General features: G+C 41.0%; 1 protein-coding gene across 2 annotated transcripts in view; it reads right to left on the reverse strand.

The window, feature by feature from the left end:
- Window positions 1-19,553, reverse strand: part of babam2 (BRISC and BRCA1 A complex member 2) — a 137,478-nt gene that overhangs the window by 70,671 nt on the left and 47,254 nt on the right. For both annotated transcript variants that reach the window (XM_080850712.1, XM_080850711.1), the window contains exon 5: window positions 700-894. In XM_080850712.1, coding sequence (XP_080706838.1) covers window positions 700-894 — 195 coding nt within the window. The remainder of the gene's footprint in view (window positions 1-699; window positions 895-19,553) is intronic.

Raw genomic sequence — 19,553 nt, forward strand, 5'->3', positions numbered from 1 at the left:
TAGTCATTCCACAATCAGGGCAATAGCTAAGAAGTTAAAAGCGACAGGAGATGTAAGGAATCAGCCTGGAAGAGGACCTATCTGTAAATTGACCCCACGCATCGTTAGGAGGATGGTTCGACTGGCAAAAGAATCTCCAAGGATCACAGCTGGATAATTGCAGAGGTTAGTTAAGTCCTAGGGTCGGAAAGTCTCCAGAACTACCATCAGACTGCACCTACATCACCACAAGTTGTTTTTGAGGGTTGTGCGAAAAAAGCCTCTGCTGTCAATCAACAACAAACTAAAGTGCCTACAGTTTGCCAAATGTAAGTCAGACTTTTATATTAGAGTTATATGGTCAGATGAGACCAAAATAAGGCTTCTTGGCAACAAACATCAAAGGTGGGTTTGGCGTAGACAGAAAGATAGCCAATAATTGCGGAGGGCACTGTATCAGTTATGTACTATGCACTTGTTCCATTTCTTGAGATTCCAATTCAAACTGACTTGGATACGAGTAAATTAATCCAAGGAATGGCCTGAGTATATGACTGTGATCTCTCTGTATGTGTGTATATGACTGAGATAAATACTGTCTCTCTGTATGTGTGTATGACTGTGGTAAATACTGTCTCTCTGTATGTGTGTGACTGCGGTAAATACTGGCTCTCTGCATGTGTGTATGTATCCATGGAAACCAAGAGGCAGTGGGCGTACCCAGCTGTTTTTCCTTCCAGCGTAGACCTCCATGCTGCGTCCATACCCTGGCTCCTCCAAAAGGCTGTCGTACTCAAAGAGCAGACGAGAGCTTTCACGCAGCCGCTGGCACTGGTACTCGTGATACTGCTGGAGCAGCTCCTTCACCAGCTGCACCAGGCATTCAGAGTCCTGAGAATCCCAAGCACACAAGTGCTGTAGGTCACACAGGAAAGAACAGACAGGGGAGACAAGAGATGAGAGTCAGCAGATACGAAGAGAGGGGATGAAAAAGGGGCTAATGTAAAGATTGACTGATAATTCAAATTTACACTATGGTGATTGTAATGCAGACCTTCAGGCTAGGTTTATACATGAGGTATTCAATCCACTTCCAATTTTTGCTTCTATATCGTTTTTTGTATTATTATTCTTTTTCTGTTAACATCTACCCAACAATTGATTGTACCCAAACAATGATTTGTACCTGATAACTGCAATTGAACCTGGAGCCCAAAATGGACTCATTTTGTATGGCACTTGGGTGTTTTCTACCAATGTGGTAGAAAACAAACACCAAAAGGAGTAGAAATGATGGATGAATCCAAGTGATTGTCTCTGAGAATATTTAGCAGACTTCATTAATGTATCAATAATACAGCACAGAAGAAAGAGATCTTGGCCCAAGACGAGCAGCAATGATGGCTACCACATTTTTGCATTATACATCAATGGTTAATTTCTTCTTAATTTCATTTCTCTTTCTTCTTTCAAATGTTTTAGAAGTTGCTTTGGACAGAAGCGTCTGCCAAATACCCTCAACCTAAGCTAAACTTTTACATTTTGAAAAATACTGATCGTTTTTTAATGCAATTTCTGTGTTTCGCTCATTTCTTTCTCTGATGGATGACATCTGAATCCCTGTCTGAGCATCGGTTCAGTCAGAATAAAAAAGGATATCAGTGGCCGTAGAATATGTACAAAGCCAGCCCAACCATGCTGAGTGTTCATTCTGAGATCAAAGAATCAAGCTCCGACTTTCAAACAACAATAAATGTCAATAAATGTCCTCGAAGCAAACAGTCCTATATCTCCACTGTCAGCAAATCTCCCTTAATGCAGAATGCTGTTGGAACAACATAACGGTGTTTAAAGTAGTGGTAGACAAATGACACATCCTTAGGGTTGAAATACTCATACGCATTTTTTAAAAACGGGACGCGAGCAAATGCATTGATTCCTATGGTACGGCGCGCTTTGCGTGTGCGCCCCTTCTCCACCACGCGTTACGTCTTTGTAGCGTTTTTTAGGTGCGCTTAAAAGTTTAACTATTCTCAACTTTTCAGTGCAAGGCAGGGAAGCGCACCGCTCATCAATGTCACACTCGGCCCAGGCAGCCAATCAGATCAAGCAACAGGCGGGCTTAACTACTTTATCACTTATTTCCTGTTTTGATGCTGGAAGATGTGGTATAATAAAGCAATATAGCACGAGTGGGAGTGGGATTATCCCTTACCTACCCCATTCCCACGAGTATTGCTTTTATAAAACAATTCTACAGTCAACAAACGTCAGAATTTTGAATGAACGGTTTTCATCAATGCGCTTTCATCGCGGAGTGATTATTATTAGCTGAGAAAAGTCTGTTTTGGCCTCCGCACTTTGCCAAGGCGTTACTGAAGCGTCTGCGCCTGAAAAAAGACGTGTATGTGTATTTGAACCCTTAGGCGTCAGGCAATGGTAGAATGAACTATGAATGTAAATCATGTTTTGTGTTCTGGACTGGAGGAAACCCAGACCCCCAGATAAAAGAGTCTGTTCGCCCATTACTGATAACTCAAATAAAAGAGTCTGTTCTCCCATTAGTGAACCCAGTCCAGATTGGAAGCATGGATCCTGCTCTTCTTCTTCAGTGGAACCATGGCAGTGTCACCAATGCAACATCCTTGCTCCTCATATGTTCATCTCTAACCCCTTGTGCTAAAGCTTCCACACAGCAAAGTCAGCAGAATTCCTTCCTTTTGGGCCAGATATGGGCCGACAAAACAGAGGAACAGGGCTGGTAAACTTACTTGGAATAAGCCTTGTTAAAGGAAAGGTGTGTTCAGTAATAGACACAAATAATCTATGGGACACTTTGCTTGCTCATCACTGCACATCAGTGATGCATAATTTTTCGACATAAGGAACTGTTTGCTATGACCAGTTGGTTTCAATAATTACTGCCACCCAATCCAATCATAATTGGTTTCCTCTTTGATCAGTAAGATATAAATAAATATGTCTAATAATACAAAAATAGACCTCATTATATGGCAACAGATGAGAAGGAAAGCTATGTTAGTTAGTTATCCAAATTGTGTGGTTTGCTGTATGCATCACTGGTCTTGTATGTGGGTTGCACAATGTCCATTCACAATTCCACTTACCTCTCCTCCCACAAGGCCCTTATTAACACAAACAATCCCATTTTGCATTAGTTCTGTTGACTGAAATAGTGGGACCAGGCAGGCCAATCTGCTCAGAAAATAGAAAAGAATAAGCACTTTCCATGGAGTTCCTGCTTGAAATTCTTCCCTTCAAGCTGACTTTTTGTCACGTGGACCACTGCTTTTTGAGGGAAGACTGAAATAAACTCAAGTGACTATGACAAAAAAAATATCTCTAGAAAAAAATTCCAACAGATTTCTGACTGTCCTACTAAATTGCTTGACTTATAGAAGAATAAATGTCCAATAAAGCCAGGATGACCGAGTAAACATTTCAAACAATCCAACTGCCTTGATGCGATGCTGGATATGTTGTGTTGCTAGCCATTATAACCTCTCAAATGATGGTAATACAATTTCAGCCTTATTTTTGTCGCTCCTTTGAGTCACAAGCTGTCTGCAGGCTTCACTGAGTGTGAGAGACAGAAGGAGGACAGGGCTGAGGCAGTCCATCCACAGAGCCGAGCTCTGCATAAGCCACTAATGACTGAAACCAGTGCAGTGGCTGCAGCTGAATTCTTTCCATTTCATGGTTCAAATCAAAAAGTGTCCACATGCACAGCAGTACAAATGAGAATAAAAAGAAGGACCTTATTTTGAAAAGACCCTGTTTGATGACAGATAGAAGTCTAGATAGATTTCACCTTACAGAGGAAAGAAAACGAAAAAATATATATTTTGTCTTATAATTCTCCTTGGCTCAAACGTGCTGGCCACATAGATGCAGACAGTTCTGGTTAATTTACCAATCCAACACAATGGTTAGGGGCATCTCACTAACATCTGACACAAGTGTCAAAGTTTTTGCTGTGACCATTGACCAAGACCTCTCATTCAACTCAGTAGATCGAGCAGATCTCAGATCATTTTCTTAATCACGCAATATTGCCAAAATCAGAAAAGTTCTATCCCTTCCAGATGCACCCTTCGCAATATACTTCCCAAACACAATGCCAGGCAACTTCTCCTACCATTTCTGTCTCTATACAATACTGCGATATATTGTTGATATTGGTGAAGTGACCATATTACCTCTTGTTCTCTTGGGGTGTCTAAGGTGACCGGGTTTGTTTCCCACCTTCTTACCTTAACCCTTACCCTACTCTCCGGTCGTACCCAATTCCTACCCTTATCCTACCCCAGGTTTGTACTATCGAGGGGGTTCTCTCCCCCCACCTCCGCCCCTTAACCGGATAGCCTGTGGTATGCATTAGCATAAACACATTGATGTTTAGACAATAAGTCAGTGCATGGTTCAGACACTGAGATGCATGCGGAATCCAGTGGCGTGTGGTATCTTTTACTAAGAGGCAAGCAGACCTGAAGGCGACCATAACTCCCCCCCCCCCCCCCAACCCCCAGCACAAAACATGCACATACACAATGGACATTTAAACTGCTTATTTCAAAAAATTACTACTACAGCCTATTGTTCCCTGTGTTTTTTTCTGTCATTTCTCCTTTTATGCTGCACTGTAGCTATCAACACTTCTTTTTCTTTCTCCACTTCTTCAGCCAAAGAAATCAAATGGTAGTGTTACTCATTTAAACTGTTTAATGATGCTACTAATAACAATAATCAAGTGTCCAGAAATAATTAAAAAAAAACTCCATCCTGTGCAGACCTTTACTGAAATCTTGCCGTGTTTGTTTGAAACAACAACAAAGCACAGAGGTAGCCTAACACATGGGTATTTTCAGCTGACCGGCACCAGTAGCCTGCGCTGTATCTCCAAATCTGTTCTATTAAGTAATGTCTGACACAGAACCCTAGATAACACATCCTCAACACATGATCTTCATGAAGTGTAGCAAGTAGTCCATAAACCCTTCAAAGTGTCAGGATGTCCTGTGGTTATAGTTGATCACTTATTGCTAGGAACGATTAGCATGCTATGCAAGCCCACAGTGTGCTTTGCAACAGGCTACTTCTTTGAACAGGAGCTGTAACATTATCATGCTATGATATCAACAGCACTCCTGAATCTCTTGTCTTATAGTGTGACCTTTGCATTGCATTGCATTGATTTTGCAAAACTGTTGCAGCCCAGCCGTTAATACTCGGATGAGGTCTATAAATGGGAATGCCTTTTTGCACCTTGAAGATAGTAACACATACAGTGAATCTGCCAGGTAAAGTGTGAGTGGGTCGGTCTCTCCGCCTTTCACATGTCGGTCTCTCCGCCTTTCACATGTGAAGATCAAAATGTAGTAGGTAAAAACAATATGGGATAGATTTCCATTCAATATATATCCTTTCATAATAATAAAGTAAAAGGTGTCGTGTATTTCCACCCGACTGTTTTGAACACAATGTTACAGAGCGTGAACCCCCGCCAGAGGTGTAAAACATAGGTCTCATGGAAATTAACTTCGCTATCTCTAGCTTAAGGCACCATCTTAACAGGTAGTTGCTAGTTTGTGTAATATGAACTCATGTTAATATGAAGGGAATATGAACTCATGTTAATATAAAGCTGCACAGACTAGCGACCATGGACTTTACTATTAATCCGACTAGAAGGAAACCTGTTTCACTAGCTAGTAGGGCTGAACGATCTATCGTTTTCGACCGAAAATCGCGATCTCAAGCATTACGATTTTGGGATCGTCAAAGCTGCGGTTTTTCTTGGTGCATAATAATAGCCTAGGCCTAATAATTTCGTCAATAATTCCCATGCATGCTCAATGCCGGTGTAGAAAGGCTCTGTGTCAGCTACCAATCACAAAGCTGCAGGCTGCGCGTGACCAGGTGACGTTTGCTCCACTCCAATCAGTGTAGCTCGACATTCAATTTCAAGCATGGCTGAAGCGGGAGAAGGCGCAGCGCCGACAAAATTAGTGTCAAAGAGAAACAGCACGTCGGTCATTTGGCAGTATTTGGGATTTGAGGCCACTGATGAGCACCAGAAACAGGTGATTTGCCAAACATGTCGTGGGAAAGTGGCTACATCGACTGGCAATACCACCAATTTATAACGCCACTTAAAAGTTCACCACCTGAACTTGTATGAGGAGTGCATGGCGAAAAAGGGCCGTGAAACATCAAGTAGCAGCAATGCTTCGGCGAAACAGTCAACAATAACTTCATCCTTTGCCAGTGTGACGCCTTATGAAAGAACTAGCCGAAGACACACGGAGATTACCACTGCAGTAACGAATTACATATCCAAAAACATGGTGTCTGTAAACACAGTGACCAAAGACTCATTTAAAAGTTTGCTGCGCACAATGGACAAGAGGTATGTTCTGCCCTCCCGCACCTACTTTAACCAAGTCGCCATCCCACAGCTGTACGGAGAATGCAAGACCAAAGTTGTAAATGAGCTGGAAAACGTGGAGTTTTACGCGTCAACTACGGATATGTGGTCTAGCAGAACAACCGAGCCATACATGAGTTTGACGGTGCATTTCGTGAACGAAAACTTCGAGTTGTGTAACCGCTGCCTGCAGACAGCATACTTCCCCACTGACCATACCGGGGAGAACATTGCAGCGGGGCTTAAGGAGTGCTTGGCAAACTGGGGCCTGAAAGAGGAGGCCCAGACCTGCATTACAACTGACAACGCTTCGAACATGGTCAAAGCGATGGAGCTCAACCAGTGGACGAGACTGCAGTGCTTCAGGCACAGACTGCATCTTGCAATTGGTAAGTGTGTGTGTGTGTGTGTGTGTGTGTGTGTGTGTATGTGTCAGTGTGTGTGTGTCAGTGTGTGTCAATGTGTGTGTGCGTGTTTCTAAATTTACAAGTGTAAGAGCGCCGATAAGTTTGATGTCAAGCTGTCGTTAGCTGGCCAACTATTAGGTTAGCGCAATGCAACCATTTATCCTAGCGGTAAAACCCTTTCATGGGTAAACTTTGAAACCTCCCAATAAGCTACTGCTTGCTTCTGTTTAACTACGGAATGCCAAAGAACGGAGAGATTCAAATGCGGTTTCCCCTATTTTTGAAGCCCTTACTAATGGGCCAATGACGTTTTTGTAGCAGAAATCAGGATGGTGCAACCACTGATGCCACTATACTATTACGGATTAAAAGTAGTTTTTAGTGGAATATCTAAGAATCATATTGCTGCAAATGAATTACCAATTACAAATGAATTCATGGGCAATAACTTAATGTGGTAGTACCACCTGACGTCTGCTGTTAAAAAACGTCATCGTCAAACGTTGTGATCATATGACAACAGATGATATGTTATGAATACTGTGTAATGAGGTATCCTTATGGCTTTTCAGACTGTAATATGTAATGTTTTCCCCAGAAAATGCTGTCAAAGATGACCAACGCATAAAACGGGCCACAGGACTGTGCAAGCAGCTGGTAGCAGTTTTCAGTCACAGCTGGAAGAAAAAGGCAGCGCTGAAACAGGCACAGCAAGACCTGAATCTTCCTCAGCAGTCTCTGGTCACCGAATGTCCGACACGATGGGGCTCCCGGCAGAAAATGATTAGCAGAGTGTTGGAACAGAGCAAGGCACTGTGCCAGGTTCTGTCTGAAGACAGGAAGACGCGGCACCTGGTCCCCACCTGGCAAGACACAGATGTGCTTGAATCTATCAACAATGCCCTCGGTCCTCTTCAAGAATTTACAGACGCCCTCTCAGGTGAGGACTACGTAAGTGTATCTTACCTCAAGCCAGTGCTCCACGTCCTGAGAACAGCTACACGTGCTGAAACTGACGAGGAAACAGATCTCACAAAGGAGATAAAATCAAGAGCCCTCCACTACATCGAAGAGAAATACAGTGACCCAGTGACCCAGGAGCTCCTGGACATAACATCCTTTCTTGACCCAAGATTCAAAACCACCTACATACAGTGGGGAAAATAAGTATTTGAACCACTGCCGACTTCGCAAGTTTGGCCACTTGCAAAGAAATGTGTGATCTAGAATTTTAATGGTAGGTGTATTTTAACAGTGAGAAACAGAATATCAACAAAAAAATCCAGAAAACTGCATTTTATAAGATTTATGACTTTATTTGCATTTGAAGCAAAAAATAAGTATTTGAACCCCCAAGCAAACAGCAAGAATTCTGGCTCCCAATGGCCAGTTATGTGCCCAAGAAGCACACAGATTAGTCCTCATTAGGTCTAACAAGGTATACCTGATCTCAACTGGTGACCTGTATAAAAGAAAAACTGTCCAAAGAATCATACTTCACACCCTCAACCTCACCACCATGGGCAAGACCAAAGAGCTGTCCAAGGACGTCAGATATAAGATTGTAGACCTGCACAAGGCTGGAATGGGCTACAAAACCACCGGCAAGCAGCTTGGTGAGAAGCAGATAACTATTAGTGCGATTATTCATAAATGGAAGCAACACCAAACAACTGTCACCCGCTCTAGGTCTGGGGCTCCATGCAAGATATCCCCTCGTGCGGAATCAGTGATCATTCGAAAGGTGCAGAATAACCCCAGAACTACACAGGGGGAGCTTGTGAATGATCTCAAGGCAGCTGGGACCAGAGTCACCAAGAAAACCATTGGCAACACACCACACCGTAATTTTTTGAAGTACTGCAGCACTCGCAAGGTCCCCCTGCTCAAGGAAGCGCATGTACAGGGCCATCTGAAGTTTACCATTGCACACTTGAATGATTCTAGGGAGGAATGTGAGACAGAATGTGGTCAGATGATACCAAAATCAAGCTCTTTGGCATCAACTCGACTTGCCGTGTTTGACAGGGGGGGGAATGCTGAATATGACCCCAAGAGTACATCATACCCACCATCAAGCATGGAGGTGGAAACATTATGCTTTGGGGCTGTTTCTCTGCCAAGGGTACAGGACGACTCCACCGCATCAAGGGGACTATGGATGGGGCCATGTAAGGTGGAATATTGGGCTTGAACCTCATTCCCTCATTCCCTCCCATTGAAAACACAACCTTAAAGATTTGGAGAGGATCTGGAAAGAGGAGTGGACCAAAATCCCTCCTGAGATGTTTGTAAACCTGGTGACCAACTACAAGAAACGTCTGACGTCTGTGCTTGCCAATAAGGGTTATTCCACCAAGTACTAAGTCATTTTTGTCAGTCAGTTTTGGGGGTTCAAATACTTATTTTTTGCATCAAATGCAAATAAAGTCATAAATGTTATAAAATGCATTTTTCTGGATTTTTTTGTTGATATTCTGTTTCTCACTGTTAATATACACCTACCATTACAATTATAGATCACACATTTCTTTGCAAGTGGCCAAACTTGTGAAATCGCAAGGGGTTCAAATACTTATTTTCCCCACTGTAAGTGAGGAGAATGTCCAATTCATGAAAGACAGAGTGAAGATGGAAATGGAACAGGTGGCACAAAAGGAACAGAGGGCTTGTGTCACAACCCATCCCATGCCCCTCAGTGCAGAAGAAGAACCACCATCCACCTCTACAAAGCGAAAGCGGTCACTGGGCAGCTTTTTCAAGACCAAGGCGATCCCTGCTTCCTCTACTGTGCAGTTGGAGGATACCATTAAAGCAGAACTGGACAACTACCTCATAACTCCTACCGTTGATGGAGAGCAAGATCCACTGGCCTGGTGGAGAGTGCACAATGTCAACTTCCCCTGGCTTAGCAAGTTGGCTCGTAAGTACCTTTGCATACCAGCAACGAGTGCACCGTCAGAGAGACTGTTCAGTGCCAGTGGCAATATTGTGACATGTCAGCGTGCAAGTCTGAAGCCAGCAAAGGTTGACATGTTGGTTTTCCTGGCCAAAAATCTCTGAAGAGATGCAGGGATGAAGGGGAAGATTATTGTTTTTTGTTGTTGTTCTTCTGCATCTTACCCTAAAATCCCTTATCTGCACTTTACCATGACATGACTTAGTTCCGTTAGAAAAAGGTGTTCACTCTTTTTACTTATCTTTTGTTTACAGACTACAAGTATTTTTTTTTATTACAACTTAAGTATTATTATTGTTATTTATTACCTTTTTTTTTTTTTACTATGTTTCACTTCCTCTTGCCACTTTATTTGAATAAGCAGCACAGGTAACTGCTGCTGATTTTCATAAGCTAGCTCCTTTGAGCCATTTTGCACTACTTTTACTTGAATAAAACAGTCTTGCATTTGAAATCTGTTGCCAGCAGTTTTCATTCTTGCATTACCTTAATGGAATTCATTGGTTATATTAATTTATACTGAAACTTGATTTAAAGAAAATAAATCGTGGTTGAAATCGAAATCGCAATCTCTACCAGAAAAATCGCAATTTCAATTTTTTCTTAAAATCGTTCAGCCCTACTAGCTAGCAATCAGGCTGTATATTCTGACACGTATCAATAGCTGAACAGGGCTGAGTGTGATGCTTTCCACAACTTTGGCCAATTCGGAAGCACTTGTCTTGTGATTCTCTTTTACGTTCATTAGCCAAAACCACTTAGCATGAGCTGAAAGTTTATGTCAATAACATGAATGTTTGACGGAGCTTGTCAATTTTTGAAACTTTGTTCCACTTTTACTATAGTGTTGTTATTTATAACAGTGATCTTTTACTCTTGTCCACTTTGTGCTAATAAATGATATTCTCAGGTCTGCAGAAAACTCTTGCTCTCTTGCTTGTTATATGCCTGAGGTTGAGAGTAACGCTAGACTCACATTGTTGCGTTGGAATGCGTTGATACGTCAGGGTTAACGCATCCCCATTCACTTTGCATGGGGTGACGTCATCTTTTGCCAAACTGAATTGTGGCACCGTTTGGTTCGCGTGCGTTGCGTTTCATGCTTTGCTTGCGGCAAGCTTTGAAGAATGTTCAACTTTTCAGGAGGCAATGCATGCGTCAGCCAATCAAATTGCCTATCATGCATAACTGACAGCACAGGCGTATCCTGTATATGCTCACGTCTACAGAGCGGCACGCTCAAAAAAAAAAGATGGCTGACCGAACTCCGTAGATGGTCGTATTTGTACCTACAAGTTGGTTGTTTGACTTTTTTTTGGTTGGATTTTTTAAAAGTTACCGAGAAATAGACACTGTACAATGTAAAAACCTGTTTATTGTAACTGAAAAATACCTCTCATAGGATTTGCGAGGTGTCTGAGCACCCTCTCTAATGATAGAATGCTACTACTCACAAGGTAAAAGCTTACTAGTGACGTGATTGGTTTGTTGACCTGTCAATCTCACTATAACGTCTCCGGTATCAACAGAACCCCACGCGCCAGACTCCTCCTCCGCCATCCGTTGGATCAACGCATTCCAACGCAACAATGTGAGCGAGGCGTAATTGATTCAATTGATTTTGTGCCACTTTAAATGGTCAACCTGTGTGTGGCGGCACCACAGATACATCTACTGCTTAACTTCCTCTGGCTTTCAGAAGGGTGTACTCATCAGGCATGAAAACGGGTAAGGGGTGAAAAAGGTGAGGAGGATATTACCCCTCTAGGGGGGTCCGGGGGCATGCTCCCCCGCAAGCAAAATTTAAATATTCCATATTTTCAAGCATCAATCGGATGCATTTTGAGATGCTGTTTTTCCAACCTGGGGAGAGCTGGAGAAACTTAACTTCAGCCTTGAGTCAAAAATGATTATGGCCTCCTTACTAAGTATTATGCAAGCCATTTCATGCCAGCCTGTCACTGGGTCTAACATTTACAGTATATGAGGCACAATGTGGTATAAGCACCACAAATGGCTTAATGCATAACCCCCACAAGCGATGTTGGACATGCTGTAACTTAACTGGTCTACTCTTTCATCATGATTGACAGCCAATACAATGTTATGTCACCAAAGTGCTTATCATGTCAGTGCTCAGGGTTGCTCTGTATTGGGTCTTGTTTATGGTAACAAGACTGAAAATCGTCATTTGACGTCATGATTTGTTTTATACCTGCAAGGCTTGTAGGTTGACTGGCTGCAATAGTAGGAATTATTTGCTACGTTAGCAAAGACTATTGCAATGGTCACTTTGCCCCAACAGAGCGATTCAAAGTTAGAACAGGGAGTCTCCGTGGCGTTTGAGTGAACGTTACTGCAGCTAAATTAGCCTACTCCATCAGTTATTCACACCGTAGCCGTCTCGTAACCAGGCTAATCACATCATATGCTTGCTACTACGGCTATGTATCTGAAGGTTATACCCCTTGAAATGAATCATCTCGTTAAGTTACCCAACACATGTTTTAACGTTTTATATGCTAACATTACGGTCACATTTATGTGCTTGATTATTAATCCCCCACTTCCCATTGTACCTCAGAAATGCCAGTGATCAGACGTCATCTTTTATCCGGACATGTTCTCCTTTCGAGACCTAAAAAATGCGTCCAGCTAGCAGGGATTCCAAAATTGTCCGGAATTTTGCCTCGTTGGATATTAGTGTTTCTCTGGTTCTTTCACAAATTAGTTATTACGTCTATACACGTTTTGGAAAGGATATCTTTCTTTCCTTCTTGCGCGAGCTCTGACTGTAGACAGACAGTCATTGATCAACTGCTTTCCCAGTGGTGCCAGATATAATGAATTATCTTAACCACCACTAGGTGCATGCTTACAATAGTACATGTCATCTGAATATGAAAAAGATGTCCAAAAACTCCGTTGCGGGGGAGGGGGCGGGTACACAAAATGCGTGCAGGTTGGCAGGTCTGCGTGTTCGCAGTTCACTGAATATGTGCCCCCCCCCCCCCCAAAAAAAAATCAAAACTCATCGAATCTACACGATTCACGTAGGTCACCTATTTTGTTTTCAAAACGGCGAATTTCGCTGAAAGGTGAGTGATTCTCATGCCTGACTCATATTTGCAACAAGTCCTTTTATCATTCTGAAATTCAAGAAATGTCCCTGCTTACTTTTGACATGTGTGCTTACTATTGACATGTATACTCGGTAGCTGATAAACCAGTGTTGCTGGGACAGTACAGAAACCTTAAATGTGTCATATTTTAAAGAGAGATTGCTTAATTTGTCAAGTTTCAGAGGGGGTGTACTCATTTATGATTCTGGGAGACAAGGCGTTCTTGAGTCACCATTGCCAGATAATCATGCTTCAGGCCACACACTGACCTTCAGGGAGTGCTGAAGGAGTAAGTGCTATAGCACTTTCTTTTACAAGAAAAATAATACTCGTTTACCTACCCAAACATATCAAATCTATCCTAGAATAAAGGCCTCGAGCTAAACCCACAGTTAAAAGTATGAAGGCAACAACGCAGATACAGACTAAAGACTCATTTCAAAATCAATGATTTTTAACAGGAGACCATGGGGGCATTTCCCACCCGCAGCAAAAGTCAATGTGATGTATGCAGCAGTCTATCAGCACTGGCCTGCAAAACGTCCAAAGGAAAGACTCATAGCCTATGCCATTCATACATTACTGATGAATAGTTGATACCTCCCTCCTTTTAACATTTGTCTAACACATTTCTGCTTCAACCATCTTGGATGTTCATTTTAAGTTTTCTGTCTGAGAAAACTAAAATAAGTGGATGGGATAAGGCTTCATTCTCATCTTTCTCCCTTGGAATGGTACGCTGTGCCCTCCTTGCTTACTTGAGGTAGAACAATCCACCCCTGTAACCAAAAGCCAGCTGAACAGAAATGCAAAGCTAAAACTGGGTCCACACTACATCCCCACGCCTGCAAGAAAGCAAAACAAGCCCTTTTCAGCTGTCTGCTCGTGGCTCTATATCCTCTGACTCATAGTTAAGGCTGCAAGCACGGCATGCCCTCACAGAAATGTTCTGAAAAATATTTGACTAAAGGCTGTGGCAGTCCTAGAACTGTAAAGAAAAAACACTAACAAACAAGGACAGCCTGCTGTTTACATTAATGGTCATACCACTATCTACAGAAATTCCAATAAATATGTGTTCTGCCCATCAGGCAATTGAGGTACCATTATGTAGTAGACCATAAATATGATTAAACAGTTTAGAGTGCAAGGATGTTCTTCATAGTGAGGATGTAAGAAAGTTGTACAACATGCACTGCTTTGAGTGGCAGGAAGCCAAACAACAACAACAACAATCATAATAATAATAAGTCTATTAAAGGTTTTTTAGTGCTTCTACACATAGATTTGTGTATCTGAGGTGTCTACCAACCCATAAACTGATGTTAACAGCCCCCCTCCCCCCCTGCATATATGGTTTAAGGCCATAAGCCATCCCATTGATACCTTGCGACACTACAATGACATGGAAAGGCGTGAATAAGAACTTTTATGGCTAGAGCACACTCAAGAAATGTAGAATTCAGCACTGCGGGTAAGTTTAGAGTTTTACACATAATCCAGCTCAAGCTAAAACACTTGGAAATGCATGATTGTTTGATAGGGATTTTTTAGAAAAATGCAAGTAGGGCATGCATAGTATGTCAGTGTAATTATTATACCTAAACAGAATTCAGAATTGTGCAGAATTCAAATACATTAGACTTTGAAACCACTATGTTGTGAAACAGTCTGATCGTAGATCTAATGGGATACATTATTTTAAATGTTTATGATAAGATTTGCTTTTACTATTTCATTCATGTTGTATGCATGGGAGTGCAAGGATAATGTTCTGTCAGATGACACACAAGCTATTCAACATATATCAAAGTTTTATTTATCCTTCAAAGACTACCTGGCAGCCCCGCACTTCAACGAAAATGCTGTGCATCCCCAAGCAAGAACATCAGCTGGTGAGCCGCTATTTAGAGTGAACTTCCCAAAGTACAAGAAGGGAGAATGCACGGCAAAGCTAATGAAAGAAGATCCAACCTTCCGTGAGTTTCACAAGCTTTTATTGAAAGTCAAACAATGTACAGACAGCCATTACACAACAAGCAAACCATAAATAACAACATAAAATCAATGTTGCCTTCATATTCGTTTTGTTATTCTATTTATAATGAAGGCTGGAAAACATGCAACACTGCAACAGGGTTATTGGATTATTAAAAAAAAAAAAAAAATGTTTTTTCAGGACCCGGAACCATATAAGGTGCTGAAGATCCCTCTGCCCAGTTTGACCAACCAGAATAGCTCAACGTGATAAACAGCTACATGTCAAGGTTCAATCAAGGGCAGGTCTGAGCTGTGTTACTATGGTGGCCAAGCACAGAAGTTGCAAAGGCACCCTGAATGTTTCTACCTTTTCCTATTCAATTTCCTTATTTACAAACTGAGGAGACTGTAACATCAGCTAGATTACGAACTATGATTTCATGTAAATATAACTCTTTAAACCATCTTAGGTTGATCTGGCTTTCGCCAGACACTAAAACAGCCCAGGTTAAATTCACCACCAATCACCTCCATGCAGCTGATTGTAGTCTACTACTCTCTTTCCTAAATCTAAAATCCAACAGTAATACAACTGAGCTACTCCTCATTGGCACTAAATCCACACCATCATAAACTTATATCTCTTTACTCTCACTTGCCACCTAACCAGTCTCTTAAAAGGTTAAGAGCCTTGGTGCCATGTGGGACAATACCCCTTCTATAAACAATGTCTGATCTGTGAATCAACTCCAGACTGCGTGTGTTAAGTGCAGTTTTAGTTTGGGTCAATGAAGATTAATATGTTCTAGGTTAGCCGGATTGGCCAGGAATACCAGGACCTTTTTTTTTTTAAAGATTTGAGCTGAAATATAATCCTTATCCAAATTGAAATATAAGTAAGGTATGCAGACTTTTGAGCCGATATTGTTGCATCAAACGAGAAGATGAACAGTTGAGTCTGCCTAACAGTTGAAGGAGAACCCATGGGAACAGATGATCTCAATTTAGGAAGTGGTGTAGATAGAAAATAGGAAGGGTTTAATCCCTGGGGTACACCAGTGAAGCGATGATATTTTTTTTTTTTAAAGGTTTGATTTTGGCCTTTTATGCCTTTAATGGATAGATTAGTGCATAGTTGGACAGGAAATGATAGGGAGAAGAGGTGGGGAGTGGACAGGAGAAATGGCATCGGGCCGGATTCGAACCCTTGACCTCCTTGAGCTTCAAGCACAAATGTGGTCGAGGCTACTGTGGGAGCTAGAGTGCCCCCCGAAGTGATGGTATTTTGATACTTGTCCCTGCCAAGAAACACTGAATAAATGCCCACTGAGGAACGATTCAAATGTCCAGTTAAGATAGGAGGATGACATGGTTCACAAGTCTAGTTAAATCAGAACTGATGACTGAGCAGAGGCTTTTGCTACGTTACTTAATGATTGTGTGCATGTACAGTTTGAAATACATTTTTTTAAAAACCTTCAACTTTGGTGTCTGAGGTAAGGCTCTATTAAGAACATACACTGACATTATCTTTGATTGAGACAATGGCTCTCTGTTTAATAGCGTGAGACAAGGGTTGGGTACCGAGAACCTGTTCCAATATGGCACCGGTTCCTATACAACCGGTACCTACCCGGACCGAAATGTCACCCAGATTTCGGTGCTTCCCTTCGGTGCCTGAGCCGATTGAAATGAACAAATCATGCAGCTAAATGAACAAAACGTACGTAAAATGTTGTCTTATAAACATTAAATATTTCAGGCTGCAACTTGAAACACGGAGGCCAAAACAGTAGAAAACTAGCGATAGCTAACTAGCAGTAACGTTAGTGGCGTAGATCTGTCTGAGGATGATCTGTTTGAATTATTTTTTATTTTGTTGCCAGGCAGATTCCGTGGGGCACATTTGTAAAATTTGTTCTTCGCGCTCACACTCATTCGTGTTTTCTAGTAACAGTCTTATGACAGTGAAGAGCAGGCAGCATTTCACAGCAAGCACAAACAGAGCCAGTCATCAACCTTTTAACAGAGAAAATAGCGAAAGTAACGGTCAAAAGTGTGGCTGTATTTTGCACAAAAAGATTCTAACACCGCGACGTGCAGCAAATGCAACAAAACAATTGCGTGTAAAGAGGGGAGAGAAGGCAAGAGACAACGGCAGATCTGCAACCGCAGACTAAAAACTAAACGGAGATGACAGCGAAACTAAAAAAGGTAGGTACCGGTTGGGGCAGCACACTTTCACGCACTCAGTTGTGTTCAAGTAACAAGATTAACTATAAAAAAGATAGAAAAGATAGGTATAAACAAATCAGAAAATGGTGAAATTTCATGAAATAAATGCAAACAAAATAAAACATGTTTGACTCCAAAGGCAAATATGCTCATACTTTTGCTAAATAAGTTTGAAGCTGTAGTCTGTAAAGTGTGTGTGTGGGTTTTGTATTTATTTATATTTATTGAAGTATACTATAAACTGTTAATTAAGTTAATATAATGTTCATAGTTTGAAGCCAAGTGTTTTGTATGTATTTATATTTATAGTATACTGTACTTTAAACAGTTAATATATTGTTCAATTTGAAGAAAAAAATTACCTTGGCAATAAAAAAAAAGCCTTTCTTTGATGTTGTCATTTCTCGTTTTGTGTGTTTTTTTTTTTTAAGTATCGGTTCAGGTACCGTTTAGGCACCGGTATCGTAAAAAAAAAATTGGTTTAGCACCGGTAAAAAAAAAAAAACGATATCTATCCCTACGTGAGACGCAACTAATCTCTAGTTAAACACTGTGATGTCTGTGAGTTGTGGGGAAGTCCAGGGTGGACATTAGAAGCATAAGAAAATAAACAAAATGTATTACCCGCAGTTTTTAGGTCATTTCTTATTATTTTCTGAATCAAAATATAATAATAATAAATAATAATACATTTTATTTAAAGCGCCTTTCATGACACCCAAGGTCACTTCACAAACAGGTTGTGAGAATTACAAAACATCTCATAGAAATAAATAAAAATAAGAAAAATAAAAGTCTATATGCAATTGTTCATGTTTTTTTGTCCATGTAATTTTTTTATAGCTTGCAGAATTCTGAATAGCTAACTGCAAATTAACTTTACCAATGTAGAAGATTATTCATCTCATTCTCACCACCATCAGTGGGACTTTCATCTGGATTCATTATTTTTCCTTTTTTTAGTCTTTTCGCTTTACACAACTTTTCTCTCCCATGGTCTTCACCTGCTCTCTCACATGCTCTCACTGGGTTTATGTTCCTTACTGACGGTTTTTGCTGCTCTGTATCACATGATGTAACGCCATATTGTCATTTGTTGAGGGAGAAAGTATGAGTGGTTGTTTTGATGAAACTGATATCCCTAATGAAAATGATGGAAGAATCGTTGTCATTTAGAAATGGGATTGCTTAGAAAAATGAATCATGATTGCTAGGGGTGTAAAAAAATAACTGATACGTATTGATATCCGTTTTTAGCGTGTAAGATACGACTACATCGATGCATGAAGTCTGGTATCGGTATTAAAATGACATGAACCGGTCTTTGCCCAATTTAAAAGTTATGAACCGGTTCACAAGGTTTTGTCTCTCTGTTAAGTTGCTATGCAAAACCCTCACTTGCTGACCTGTTGCATTTGATCTCAAGCAGAGCCAAAGCCTGCATAGCATAAGCCAATCAGGCTGTATTCTCACAAATAACGCCCCAAGGTACAAGGAGGTATTATATAGACCTGGAGAGAATAATAGATTACAACTCCCATTCATTTCAATGGCCAATGCTATGCTAGCTACTTCAGCCAAGGAAGATAAATTGTTGTTGATTGTGTGATTCTACAGATATCCTCAGACTTACATACTTATAATATTAACCTTTCAGAACGTAGGTTTTTTGTTTTACCAACCTACTGCAGTGGGTGAGTTTTTTTTCTGGCTGATTCACGAATGTTCTACAGAATGTTCTACGGGAACATTCTACAGTCATTGTTAAGGCTTCAAGGAAATTATTATGCAGAGTTTGCCTGATCTGAATCAGAATCATAATCAGAAACAGATTTATTGTCAAGTAGGTATGCGCCTACCTGAAATTTGCTCTGGTGCATGGGTGCATACAGTAAACATAAAAACATAAAAAACACAAACATACACACACAATAAGTACTTCACATACTATAAAACATAGAAACACACTAAGTACTACACATAACATAAGTACTACAGAACACAGTAAGGAAACAGATGTATATATAAAAAGAGTGAATATGTAAGGGATAATGTATTGTCCGGAGGTCATTCTCCAAAAATAATTCCCGACGGGGCGAACAACACCGCGACGCGCAGCTTGCCAAAAACGACATTCCTCCAACATACCTCTTTTTAATGATTTAGTTGCCGTTTCATGAGTCCCGTTTAGAAATAAATAGTTCTTCAAGCGAATAGAACTTTGAAGTTTCAGGTGTTGCATAGCAACCCATTACTTGCTGACTTCAAATTACCATGAGTCTGTAACGTTAAAATGACGGACATCTGGCGGAATGATATGAAAGAGGTGAATTTGAAGCACAAAACCCGTTGCCAATGACAGCGGTCATTATCTTTTCGCAGCGGTCTGTTAGCAGGAATTAATGTATGGGTATGACGTAGGG

This window comes from Sprattus sprattus, assembly GCF_963457725.1.
Source record: "Sprattus sprattus genome assembly, chromosome: 13".
Classification (NCBI taxonomy): domain Eukaryota; kingdom Metazoa; phylum Chordata; class Actinopteri; order Clupeiformes; family Clupeidae; genus Sprattus; species Sprattus sprattus.